The sequence below is a fragment of the Squalius cephalus genome, assembly GCF_949319135.1.
Source record: "Squalius cephalus genome assembly, chromosome: 6".
Classification (NCBI taxonomy): Eukaryota; Metazoa; Chordata; class Actinopteri; order Cypriniformes; family Leuciscidae; genus Squalius; species Squalius cephalus.
Genome location: NC_137127.1, coordinates 8,935,969 through 8,949,971, shown reverse-complemented (window position 1 = coordinate 8,949,971; position 14,003 = coordinate 8,935,969). Strand labels below are relative to the sequence as shown.

The 14,003-nt window shown below is 39.2% G+C and overlaps 1 protein-coding gene across 2 annotated transcripts in view; it reads right to left on the bottom strand.

Moving 5' to 3' along the window:
* edc4 (enhancer of mRNA decapping 4) overlaps positions 1-14,003 on the bottom strand; it is a 30,423-nt gene that overhangs the window by 4,585 nt on the left and 11,835 nt on the right. The window contains exons 12-28 of one of the 2 annotated variants that reach the window (XM_079873727.1): positions 12,845-13,025; positions 12,648-12,714; positions 12,472-12,563; positions 12,030-12,220; positions 11,872-11,948; positions 11,517-11,664; positions 9,431-9,924; positions 8,334-8,435; positions 6,325-6,468; positions 6,146-6,179; positions 5,691-5,871; positions 5,036-5,191; positions 4,719-4,834; positions 4,258-4,423; positions 3,844-4,030; positions 3,080-3,299; positions 1,542-1,705 (exon numbers count right to left, since the gene is read on the bottom strand). In XM_079873727.1, coding sequence (XP_079729853.1) covers positions 1,542-1,705; positions 3,080-3,299; positions 3,844-4,030; positions 4,258-4,423; positions 4,719-4,834; positions 5,036-5,191; positions 5,691-5,871; positions 6,146-6,179; positions 6,325-6,468; positions 8,334-8,435; positions 9,431-9,924; positions 11,517-11,664; positions 11,872-11,948; positions 12,030-12,220; positions 12,472-12,563; positions 12,648-12,714; positions 12,845-13,025 — 2,720 coding nt within the window. The remainder of the gene's footprint in view (positions 1-1,541; positions 1,706-3,079; positions 3,300-3,843; positions 4,031-4,257; positions 4,424-4,718; positions 4,835-5,035; positions 5,192-5,690; positions 5,872-6,145; positions 6,180-6,324; positions 6,469-8,333; positions 8,436-9,430; positions 9,925-11,516; positions 11,665-11,871; positions 11,949-12,029; positions 12,221-12,471; positions 12,564-12,647; positions 12,715-12,844; positions 13,026-14,003) is intronic. The other variant, XM_079873728.1, reaches the window with a different exon arrangement.

Below are 14,003 nucleotides of genomic sequence, written 5' to 3'. Positions count from 1 at the left end.
GTATCATATGTCCAATATGGAATTAAGGTGTAGTGTGTGATTAATAATTGGGTCATGATAGTGTTGTCCGGTCAGGAGCGTCCAATCAAATTACATGAACCATTAAATTATACACACACTACCTGTCAAAAGTTTGGAATAATAATTCTATTATTATTTAATTTAACGTTCTTGAAAAGCCTTATTCTCACCGCATATATTTAATAGAAAAATACAGTAAAAACACTAATATTATTCAAATTTAAAATAACCGTTCAGTGTCCCATGAACCTTCAGAAATCATTCAAATATGCTAATTTGGCAGTTAACATTTCATATTAATAAATGTTATTCATAAAAGGAAAGGAAAAATTTAATACACATTCAAATTATGAATGAAACAAATTTAAGTTTGATTTTCATATGAAGGTGTCTAATGGTTTCTGTCATAAAAGCGTAGACCAAGGTTATTTTCGTAAACGAAAACTGAAACTAAGACTAAAACTATTGGTCAAAATTTTTTCGTAAACTGAAATAAAATAGAAATTTCAACATAAATGAAAAACTAAAACTAAACGAAACTAACAACAGTTACTGAAAACTAACTGAAACAAAATAATTAGTAAAAATAAATAATCGGTTTCCTAATTAATAAGCTCTCATCCTGTATCAGAAAATCACTTTTTTCACCGCTTTTCTGTGTGAACCAGATATTTCCATCATGTCTAGACCTTATGCAAATACAGCTGTACCTTAATTCCAGGTAAGATAACCATCTCATGTGAAACTAGCCTAAACAAGATGAAACTAACTAAAACTAAACAAATTTATAGGAAATTTGAAAATGATATTAAAATAAAAACTAATTTAAAAATGCAAAACTATAATAACCTTGGCATAGACTCAAATAAATATTAATTCAGGCACTATATAAATATATAAATCAATATAAAACCTAAAGCATGTGCCTTACTGCTTAAAATAGCATCCTTATGTCCAAGCAGAAAACGGACACAGACTTACAGATGGTAATGTCTATGCACATATGGACAGTATGAAACACTAGTATTTTAGAGTGCAATTCAGAGATAGGACTGGCATATAGCAGTTTATAGCAGTAAAGGGACTTGGCAGCACACAGGCAGAGCATTACTCTGATTCACAGGAGTTAGTCCCTTTCTCCCAGCAGAGAACTCTAATGCAGCCCAAACTGTACAGCACTTTAATAACTGCAGCCCAATGCAGCACTGCCACAGAAGCCGATGTCCCCTTCAACACAAGGTCATTCACAGAGGAATTTAAGAGGAGAAGGGGACGATGTCGAGTCTTAAAGCATTAATGTACTGTGATATGAAACCGCATTTTGTCCTTGATCACGTACGACACAGGACTATAAATAAATACTTAAGAGTTTAATCATTAAAAGCACAGTGCTCCGCATGCTTTTGCATACGCATTGAAACTGCAAGGGGGGTGCTGAAGGAATAACTGCTATATAAAGGACATTTTGAGATAAGTATAGAGCATGACTGCACTGACTGATAGAGCTGAAGGGAACAAACCTGATCTTGAGTTCTGTGCGTGTGCTCAGGTTGGTGGAAAGCTGCTGGATGAGGGACAGGAGGACGGCCTGATGGAGCGGACAGGGCTGCTGGCCGAACACTTGCTGAGAGTCAATGGTCTCGCACACGTACAGCACCAGATTCAGGTCTGCTGCGGATAAAGCCTGCAAGAAAAATCACAGCAAGCAGTCAGGAAAAAACCCGGAGGAATAATACAATACAGTGTTGCTGTGAAAGATGATCACATATATAGAGAGACGACAGTAAAAGGTCAAATCCCATGTTGTGTCACCTGTGGAAATAAGTATTAAACTAAGGGTTCAATTTCACCAAACAGTTCAGTTCATTATAGTGATTCTCTACAACCACTAAATTGACAGAAAATGCTAATTATGTAATAAATTAACAAGTTATGAATACAAATCAAGAGAATACTGAACAGTTATTGCAGTCTGACTGTCAGCACTTATGTTGAGACGTCTCCTCCCAAAAGCTTAATTAGGCTATTAGTGATTAATTGGGCTTAATTAGCTATTTGCATCATTTAACTTGAACAATAACCCTACAGAGGGTAACCAAAAATGCTACCGATTTACTCCATAGAAGTGTTAGTAAAGAGGTTTCCCTTTAAAGGCCCAATCAAGTGGCTTGAAACACGCAGCATTATTCAATGTGTTTACGTAATTTCCACTGAAACAGGAAGACAGGATGAAACATATCGAACATCTCCTCCCCCCTTTTAAAATAGCCAATAGCATTTAGTTTATATCACAGCTATATATTATATTCACCATGTAGAAAATAGTAAATGTGTGAATAAGTGACCGATTTTAGCCAGTTTTAGCATCTATTTATATGTAGGGGGCGGGACACTTTTGATTCTAGAGAGCATTTGATTGGACAGAAAATCTGATGAGAAGCTAAAGTACAGAGTGATGTCATCAAAATCATTGATCCATAATTGACTAAGTTTTGAATGCTTATATCTTCTAAATGTGAATTTAGTCATTGTTTTGGAGCACTAGCTTATAGATAACAGTAAGACTAACATATTCATACTAAAAGCCAAAAAAACTAATATTGATTTCATGTGGACTTTAAATGCTTACATTTCACAAAATGCAAACGGTTACAGTGTGGCACATTTTGCAGTGGCATATGGCTCAATGCAGTGGTTCTCAACCTTTTAGACCTTTCCACTGGAATTCCTTGCTGACAATCATACTTGTTTAGAAATGTATTAACAGAAACCATATATTAAATTAATTCATTTAAATTCAATCTTTAAAATTCTAAATCTGTGTTCTTGATGCTTTTCCAAAAAAAATAATAGTTGAGGGAGAAAGAAAATAGCTTGGTTGAGAACCACTGGCTTAATGCATGTAAATGTGTGTTAAAATGGCTACGTACATGACATAGCAGTTTATCTAATTCCACCACTAATGACCATAAAAAAGCCCATAAGACATGAACACAGAAGCATGATGTCATGAGTGAAATATCAGGCATATGTATGCGTCTAGCGATTGGGAACTAACCTGTTGGAAGGCCTCGTTGAGCTGGCCCTGCTGTAGTAACTGCAGTATGCTGGCCTGCTGGGCCTGGTAGTCCAGATGTGTGGAGGGGACAGGTGTTCCTGCAGCCGAGCGCATGGCCTGCATGATGCTGGAGGTGACGGCTGCCTGCTGCTCCTTCATGGCCAGACTCACCTCTCCCTTCACTATGCGCTGCACCTGCGTCAGGATTGAGTCCTGCAGGCTGCAGAGAGGAGAGACAACATTAGACTATGGCAACAATATATATGAAAAAAAACAAACATAACCAATCGGTGGCAACAAGTGACTGCTTAAAAAAAAAAAAAAAAAAAAAAAGTGTCATTGAATCATTCATTCAAGAGATTTGTTCAAAAACAGATTTATCCAATAATGAAACACGTGAGGCTTTATGCATGAGTCATTTAATTATTAATTCAAACTGAATTAAAAAAAAAGAATTGATTCAATTTTTTTCACATTTTTTTTAATAGACCAGCAAATAACATTTTGTCAGAACCTCCAGTAAATTACATCATTTTATTTAGTTGCCTATTCAGAAACTTATCCAGAATCATTCAGCTCTACTTCATTGCAGCATATAATTTACTAAATTAGAAATAAATAATCTGAAACAAAATTTATATATATAATACATATATTATATATATATATGGGAAGGCATACAAGGGGAAAGAGAATTCCTCATATTGATTTCTGACAAATACTGAATAGGCTCTGTGCTGCATGCATGTGACGGAAAGCCTTACTTTCCCACGATCATGTGGAGCTGATGCTGAACATCAGAGCACACGCTGGCCGTCACAGTGGAGGCCAGCTGGTCTTGAGAATTCTGGAGTGTGTCAATCATCTGTTGCAGCTGGCCAATCACGGGATCCCGTGCATCCTGGTCCCGCTGTTTCCTGTTCTTGACGTGTGTCTCCAGCTGTTGGATGTCTGCAGGAGAATGTAAAGTCATTATACATTTAGTAGTAATACATTAAAAGGGTTGCAATAATTAGCTGGTGCTGGTGCTACAAATGCAGGATGTGTAAAACAGACCTAAAAAGCATGCAACAACCTGCCAGATTCATTAATATGCTCTATGCTTATTTTTTTTATTGCCGTAAAAAAGCAGAAATAAAATGTAAGATTGGAAGCAAAGTCTATTGTGATGTTCTTACACTCGTGGGTTCCCTGTTTGAAGCTGTCATTGATCTGCTGAAACATGGACTGGCAGCCTCTCTCAAACACAGGAAGCACAATGCTCTGGAAGGTCTCTTTGTAGGCTGCCTGAATGGGGCCCTGCATGGCCTCGGCAGCAGCACGACCAATGGCATCTGTAGTGTTCTGTGAATGGAAGAATAGGACAAAGTTGGAGGAGTTATAGTTTTCCCCAGTTTGTGCCTGTTTCGTCTTCCATGATGAATTATTCAGTGCTACACTGGTGCATAGAAGTTGGTGCAATCTTTTGAACTGCTCAGTTTGTAGTTTCAGAGAAACATTCTTTACAGCCAGAAATGTATTTAACCCAGCCTTTGGAAAAAAATATTCTAACAAATGGCAAGTTTGAATGGTTGTTTTTTTTTTTTTTTTTTGTTTTTTTTTTTTTTAAGTGCTCATTCTCAAACGTTAAGCCACTGACCTTGGACTTAACAACTTTGGTGACATTTTCTTTCAGTGTTCCTTCCACTGCGGTTAACTTGGCAGCGATGGTGCTGTTCATCTGGCCAGTCACAGGTTCTAGACTCTTCGATATGGCTGCATAAAAGAAAAAGGTCAACTAAAGCTCTACATAAACATTAAACAATAAATAAACAAATAAATAAAATAAAAGTCTTCTTTCCAGTCATGTCACAGGGACAAAAAAAAAAAAAAAAAAGAGCAGAATGTTCTCTGCTGTATTGAACGTTGACAAAAAAAGTTCAGTTAAGATCTTGAGTTTAGCACATCGGCACTCACTCTGTGGGACGATCTTCTTCATTTCTTCACGCAAAACTTTGTCTAGCCGGTTGCACAGACTGTTGTTCAGAGTCTGGACAAGCTGCTGAACCAGCTGGTCGTGGAGCTGTTGGTTCCGGCTTTGTCCCTCAGCCAGAATTCGCTCCATTCTTCTCTCTGTCAACAGCTAGTTAAAGTTCACAACAAATAGTATGGGCCCGACCTATCGAAAGGGATTTTTGTTCATATGCATGTGAAAAAAACAAGATCATGCATTAGAGAACAATTATATTCATATCTTGCTTTTTCTTGTGATAGTGGGTTTAGATTTGACTTCATTTTCATCTTAGATTATATTTAAGTTGCTTAGAAATGTAGCTTCTTCATGTGTGGTGCCATTCATAATACATTTAACTTCTGTAATGTGACATATTTTAAAGTTAATATTCTTTAGAAATTACAGTAGAGTGGGACTTTTATCTTTCTGGTTTATTTAGCATGAAAATTGAGCGTGGCCATGAAACATGATAGGCTACAATATCAATATTACTAAGCCAGTGTAGCATTGTTGATGAAAGACCATGCGTTTAAATTCCCAATTTCATATCGTTCTTTCGTTCGATGTCTTTGCTCTAATCCTAATCTAGCTATGAGTCTCCCCCTAGTGGAAGGATACGTTCTTGCTCCTGCTGAGCCAACATGGAGTGCTCGATATGAGCCATGATGGAGCTCTGTATGGCATCCATGTGACTGGTAACTCTCTGCAGAATGTCCAGTTGGTTCTGTCTCAGCTCTGCTAACTCCCTCTGCTGGCTCCGCAACATCAGCAGGAGCTCATCTTGCACCTCTGTGCTCATCTGGGAACACAACAGCAAACTCCTCACACATGAAACTCAAACATGCCTGTCATCAGCACAGTTGCAAGAGTCTTAGCAGTCACAGTAGAACATTCATACTACAGAGCTTACCATGTTATTTCATGGTTTAGCATTGCATTAATGTTTTATTTATATGATGAATCACAGTGACTAGACAGAAAACAACAAGCCTTCATGCATTTTGATTGGGTTTACACAATACAAATGCTACGAAATGCATTCGTATTGTGGTGCAGGGGATCAACAGACTTACCTGGTTCTCAATCTGTCTAGACTGTGAGGACTCTCTGGGAAGGGAGAAAAACAAAGATGATCTAATCAGTCACACAATCAGATTATATGGCTGAAAGGGCTCACCACTCAATCCCACATTAAACAATAGAAACATTAATATCAGAATGATTTACATAGTAAGGAGGGCAGCTCACTCACCCTTCATCTTTCTTGCTCTTCCTCTTGAGCTTGGGGGAGCTGCGTGGTGATGTTTTCCAGTCCTTTACGGGAAGTCTGTGAGAGGAGCGAGGGCCACAGTTCCCCGACGAGGAGGCCAGACTGGCAACCTCATCATCATGATCACTGTCAATCACAGCAGGAAAAGAAAAACTAAGTGAAAAAGAAAAGAGATCAGCAAAATTGTCCTCAGGGTATTGTAGATTGAACTACAGGTGTCTTAACACACCCTTAATTAGCATATTCACATCATTATCTTATCACTAGTTTGTTGAGTCATGCTCAGACTTGTTTGGACATGCTCAGATATGCAGAAGAAAATAGGTTTTCAGAATATACACACTACCATTCAAAAGATTGGTGTAAGATTTTTTTTGGGGGGGGGGGGCTCAAAATTAACTCTTGTCTGGGACAGGTGGATTTTACTTGCACAGGAAGGACAGCAGGGCTCGCAAAATTTCAAAATCGCTGGTAGCCCTTCGGGCAGGCACTCTTCAGATTTTGGTAGCAGATTTTTGGTAGCAAAAAATGGATAACAATAGCTTTAAAACCATGTCAGCAGACAGTAGATTATTTGTCAATACCTGCTCTCACTTCTTATCCATCACTCTTTCTTTTTCTCTCATCTTGCCCTGTCTCTTCCCCTCCTAAAGCTGAACTTTTTTAATTTACTGAAGGCTACAAATTGTATTATATTAATTCTCAACATGTACACATTCATTATTAATTTTATGCCTAACATGATCATATGCCCTGAGGATGGTCGTTTGACCGAAAGCTTGGTGATTAAATTTGCTTAAAGGATTTAAGTGTGCAGACAGTTTATTTTTTGATGCCTAACATGATGAAAATGTTTCTTGTCCCCTCACAGTGACAGTAAACTAATTATTACATTACATGAGTCACGTTACATAGGCCTATTTTCAGTTCAAAATGGCGAAATTCGACAAAAGTATATGTTTCAACCGAAATCGTTTGCCTGATTATTTTTGTCATTCGTTTCACATTTATGACCTAAAAAACTGTCAAATGTGAAACGTTTAGTTTAGCTACTTACATCTTATCTCGCACTTGACTGTAAACTGAAGCGTCAGTCGCTCTGCTCAAATTCGCGCTCAGCAGCTTCTGTGAACATAAATCCCGCCTACTTTGTTTTGATTGGTCGCCTCAAATATTCTGACATTGAATGAGACTCAGATGAACACACACACACACCCTGTCCTCTCTTTCTGATGTGCGCTCTGCTCGACGCCGCTGCGGATTAAAGATGAAGAACGTGCTGAATCTGATTATAACAAGACTGACGCGTACACTAATTCAGATATCCCGTCGGGCAGGCCGGTTATGCATTTTGGTAGCCCGACTGGAAAACACAATAGCCCCGGGACGTCGGGCAGGCGATTTTGCGAGCCCTGGACAGAAACCGTTTTGGTGGCTTAATTTGAAGAATATCCTACAAATGACACATTATAGGATTCGTATTACAGAAACATCCAAACTCAGAATCCCATTTCAGAGCAGAACTCATTTAGAACACTAAACAGGAAGTTTTTGTAATACCGTTCCTAGAGGGAAAAAAAAGATTAACAGTCGTGACAGGTTTTCTTTAGCAGACGGTTTGCATGTCCTTGATTTGAATTGCTCACATCACTGTTGTTAGCGAAGGTCAGACTAATATTCTGACAAATTTGACTGAATCCATGTAATGTTTCTGTTCCTAATTAAGTTACCAGCCAACTGGGGAGACATTTATTTCACAGCTGGAGTTAATGTTAATATTATGTGGCATAATACTCCCATTAAACAACTTAATCTGAGATTCACGCATTTTACAGCTTCCTAAAGTGCTTGTATGACAAGCAAATGTAAAGTTAAAATGAACAGACAGCAGAAACTAAACAGATCCTTATTAAACATGAAAAATGAGTATAGTAATGGGACCTGAGCTACAGAGGATGCTGACAGGTGATACTCCAAAATGTAAAGTTTACCTCTGCTCTGCACTTGCATCTTGACTGTCGTTCTGAGTCAGGTGATAGGTGCGCCTGTGGTAGGGGGAAGAAATGTGCCTGTCCTTTATTTCCTCCCTAGAGCTGGAAATAAACAGTCAAAACAGAGTTATCAAATGCTTTAGCTTTGTATCATCAAATATTATCACTGATTTCTCAATTTCTCAAAACATAAATCAATACTAAATGTTAATATTAAATCAATATAAAATCACAAAACAGATGAAAAAAAAATATATACATAAATTAGTGCTGGGCGGTATACCGGTTCATACTGACTACCAGTGTTAATTTTTATCATGATATGAATTTCTAATATACCGTAATACCGGTGTATGACGCTTTAACAACGATCGGAACGCGGCTCTCACTGTTTGAGAGAGTCCCTCTCAGGGCACAGGGCAAAGCTGTACGTGTTTCTAAACATGACGGTGAAGATGGATAGGTTAAACTATAATTAATAGCTGTCAAATATTACAGTGTTTCCCATACATTAGTTCACAATATCAACACAGCCTTTTGGAAAATCAATTAGTGGTTGGCATTGACATCGTTGAATAAACATGAGCATTGCACGTTTAAAAGTCAAAACGCGGCGCGGGTGTTTTTATATGAATGTATCTGAAGTGAACTGACGGTCTTTGGAAAAGTTTCGATGTTATTTCAATTGAATCTTTCTTTATCTTTCCTAAAAAAAAGCAGTGTTTATGAGCGCTGCTGCTTTGTGTACAGCCGTTACTGGGGAAACTGCTGTTTCTGCCGTTCCTAAAGCGCCTCCTGCTGGCACAACCTTGCAAACCTGTATTAATACTAATGTGGAATTTTTCAATAATATTCACTCATGACAGTAAAATAGGGCGTTCTAAGTCAATCTACTGCAGTATTTCCTCTCTCAATCAGTAGAAAATGTGGTTAAATGTGGTCATGCTTGAAATAAAATATACCGTCGTATACCGTGAAACCGGTATAACTTTTAACAATGCCGTGATATGGATTTTTGGTCATACCGCCCAGCACTAATACAAATGATATTTTATTACATATTATTGTATATAATATATTATAGAACACCAACTCACCAGTCTCCCAAACCATTGTCTCTCAGGCTGTTGCGAGTCTCTCGTGTGATATCGGGTGCTGCGGGCCACGCATGGTTCACGCTGCTGTCAGAACAAGAACCTCCAACCGCTACAGCGTTCTCCTGTGACAGAGCCGTCTCTAGTAGGGAGGGTGTGTTATTGAGTCTTTGTTCTCCATCTACAGATGCTGCACCCAATTCGAGAGGCAGCAAACTGTGCTCAGCACTGCTCCGGGCTCTCGGAGACAGCAGGTGGAGGACCGATGCGGCTGAAGCCATGCTGTCAGAATGCAGGACGGAGACTGAGTCAGCAGCGGCACTGGCCAGTCCTCTCTGCAGGGTTTCCGAGGCGATCTCGGGGATGTCCTGGGACATTGCCGTAGAAGCAGAGGAAATAACATCCGGAGACCGAGCTCTGGTCGGAGAGGCCTGAGGGACAATCATGGGATCTATGGCCTGGAGATCCAGGGAGAGAGGAGGGTTTGGAGAGGAAACCTGTGGAGGAGATGGGAAATAAGGGAGGGGAAGTCTGTGAGAGTAAGGAGCAGCTTCGCAGAGCAGAGAGGCCTCTCGCAGTAGGGATGGAGAAAGCACCAGTGGGGGAGAGAAACCCTAAACGGATGGGGATTTTAAATGGAAGAGTGGAAGGAGGGATGCCAGATAAACAGAAGAATTGTTACATGAGTTTTTCATTTACATCAGATCTAAAGGACTGACAGTCTGAGCTGTCATTTTGTGAGTGCTGAAATCTAATCTGATTTGTTCAGATGGACAGTAATGGCATAAGCATTTACTCCACCATTCAAGTTTAGGATCAAATTAAGAAATGTATAGCCTGGTTTCACAAACAGGGCTTAGATTAAGCCAGGATTAGGCCTTAGTTTAATTAGGACATTTATTATAAAACATTACTGATGTGCATCTTGATCTAAATGCATGATACTGATAATGACCAATGGTCAGAATATTACATTTTGCCAAATAAAAATGAGGTCGTTACATTTCTTTTTTTAACAGATGTTACTGTTTTTCTTAATGAACATAAATTTTACATAGTAAATCTGCATACTTACTCAAGCTAATACTACTGTCAACTCACTGTCAAATATGCGTTTCGAGACAAAACATGTAATATTAATATTGCAGCCTGCACTGCAAACTGTGCTTAAGATACGTGCCATCAAAGTCAGGCAACACAAACCTGTTTCAAGACTTGAAACAATATCCCCCATTAGCACATGCAGGAACTAAGAAATACATTTTCCAATAAAGATATTTCTTTTAAGGAAAAATTACAAATATTTGAATGTTCTACCTCAGATTTGTAAAATGTTCACCCGTTTGGCAAGTGTTTGTCATGATATGTTCTGACAATAATGAGTAGTTTAAAACCACAATTAACACAACTTTCACTTGGGAGCAAAAATCTGCCTTTAAACTGGAAAGAAATAAAGATTTGACATTTATTATGATAATTATTGATATCGACTGATATAAAACAATTATCGTGATAATTTTTTTTGGCCATATCACCCAGCCCTACTTGTCAGTGAAGCATGGCTCTGTGATCAGTAGCAAATGCTGCTCCATCTGAAACGTTTATAACGTCGCTTATTATGTGCATTTGAAAAAGCAACTTCTACTTCTGCAGGGCATTTTTGGAGTTTCTGCACAAGCGCCCAATGGCTTTCTTTTTTCTTTTTTTGCAAATAAGACAGTGGAAAGCGTTGAGTGGAGAGAGGGGAGCGGGATCGGCAAAGGACATCAAATTTGAACACGGGTCGGCCAGAGGCGCATTGCGCCATATGTCAGTGCGCTAACCACTAGGCTATCAGCGCCGACCCCCTATGGCTTTCTGATGGAGCAGCATCTACTACTGATCACAGAGCTGTGCTTCACTGACAAGCTGCACATTAATAAAAAACGATTAATTGTGCAGCCCTAGTCTTGTCACTTTTGAATCAATTTATTGCATACTTGCTAAATAACATTATTAATTTCTTTAAAAAAAAAAAAAAAGTCTTAGTTTACAAAGTCACATTTATACACGATCACTAATAGACAATATATTACTAAATGCAATTTACCATGTCCATTAATACCTGGATGTTTTCCCCAAGGCCTGAGATAAGGATGGAGTTGGATCTTGAACTGCCAGCGCTGGCACTCAGATTCAAGCTAGTGTTGCCACATTCGACAGGCATTTTAGGGCTCTGGGTCAGATCATCTCCACCCCTGGAAGAAAGAAAATTGAGCAATGCATACGAGTGTGTGACAGGGCCCCACATTTTACACTCTAACGTGTACTTTTGTACACTGTGTGTAATTCATACAGTGAAATCCAAGTCTCAAAAAAACAAAACACTTATGAAAATGAAGAGGGTAAAAACGTTTCATAAAAAAAGAAAAAGAAAACTTGACAAAAATTAGTTGATCTCCCACCTTGCACCGTTGTCTGAGCTGCTCATGGCCGTGACTATGGTCAGGCTGCTTGCACTGCTGCCAGGAGAGGCGGGCATCTGAAAAAACAAGAGAGCAAAGATAAATGATTACCATCACTGAAGCGACCTAATGATGAATCTGTAATATTAAAGGCTTACAGAAGCACTGGGCGTCATAAAGGCGTCCGGGGTCATGAGTTTGGGCAAGACTGATGGGGCTGGACTCATGAAGTCAGCTGGACTTGGAAGCGGCAGAATTTTACTCAGGTCATTCTGTGATCCACTGTCCCCAGACTCCTTATCAGAGCTCATTGCCTCCACATTCAGATCAGACAGCGGGTCAGAAAAACCTGGGGGAATGAAAAAAAATAAATTGTGAAAATGCTTGACATTTAAATTTTAAAAATAAAATAAAAAATATGTATATTTAAATACATAAGATATATAAAAAACAAGTCACACAAAGCAATGATGTTTTCCTCACCTTAATTAATTCAGACCATAATTTGGGTAAAATACATTTCTTTTGCCATAGCATAGATTCAGTAGTGACGGTCTCGGAAACATATGTAAAAAATAATAGTATACTTTCCAGACTCACCAAAGCCATCTTGTGATCTAGACTGAGGCATGAAAATGGAGGATGAGGCCCCCTGATTGGGCTGGAACCAGATCTGCACATCCTGTAGTGATCTGTAGGCATAAGAGTGTTATGAATATCTGAATACAAATCTCATGCCACCATCAAGAGATATTTTTTGTATGTAAATAACTCACTTTGTATGCACACAGTAGAGTTTAATCTGGATTCCTGATTTGGACTCTGAGGGTCCCTGGTTTCCTTCTGTGAGAAGATATTAAAATGCAACAGTATTATCATTATAAGCGTCATCTGAACGCATCTTCACTCATCTTACAGCAAGACTAAACATTTGCACACGCAAAGCAGGCATTAAAATAAGGGAGGAACGGACCTGTTGTCATGCTTTCACTTTCCTCATCAGGGGGAAGGACTTCAGTGTGTCGCAGTCGTGCACGGGCAACATCCTGTATGCCGAAGCTGAGCACAGGATATGTAAGCAGAAACTCTGAAACCGCAGTGAAGTTGGCACGGCCTTTTTCCTGGTTCTGTAGCAGCTCCATGACGTACAACACCTACATATCAAACACACAACCCAAAATCAGCTGCTAATAAACAACCAGTTATTTACTTACACAATGTCAATGTTTGCTTGTTGTAATAGCAACATTGACCTAAGCTCAAGAATCCCATTAAACAGTACACATGCTGGAGTTAGATAGTTGACCATGCTTTTAATTTGCTTTTATACTTCCTATTTGTCTTTCTACCTGTCCTAAAATAACTGAAACTCCAAAAACCTGCAGACAGACCTAATTTTAGTATTTTCTGGTGTGAGACAATTATTAGATTCAAGAATATCTCCCATGTCCCATCCACAATTGGTATTTGAAGATGTTTTGCATCAGGTTTGATGTCAATATTTCCAAAAGACTAACCATTTGAATAAATAACATTTTAGAGCTACATCAGAGGGAGAGTTTTTCAGTGCAGTGGCAGATTTAGGCATGGGCGACATGGGTAATCGCCCAGGGTGACATCTTTACGGAGGTGGCACAAGGCATGGGAATTACAGTGTGGGAATTAACCTGGGGTGTGTTTCCCAAAGCCTACTACGGTCTCAAATTTTGTCATTACCAATAATGGAACTTGCAACCATAGTTGGCAAACAACGTTTTTGGGAAACGCACCCCTGGTCGGGATTTGGTGTGTGCGCCCGGAAAAGTACTCTCACTCAGAAGTGAGGAGGAGCGGGAGTTGTTTTAAGTCACCTCAGGGCTTCCATTGAAGTGACGTCAGTAGAGAAAGCGGGATAAGTTCTAAATCAACACAAATTGAAATTATGTATAAGAAAAAAAGGTCTAAGCCAGGAGCCTAAATTAGGAAAAAGAGGGGAAACATGTGACAAAGGTATGTGTTGCGGCGATCTGCCGGGAGGTGTGTCTGCGTGCGGGTGCATGTGACAGCGGCCTCCGCAGCGCGCCTCAGCAGGTGAGCGAAATTAGATTAATTAGTAGCACACGTCAGAAACCTTGAGACAATAGAAGCGGAGC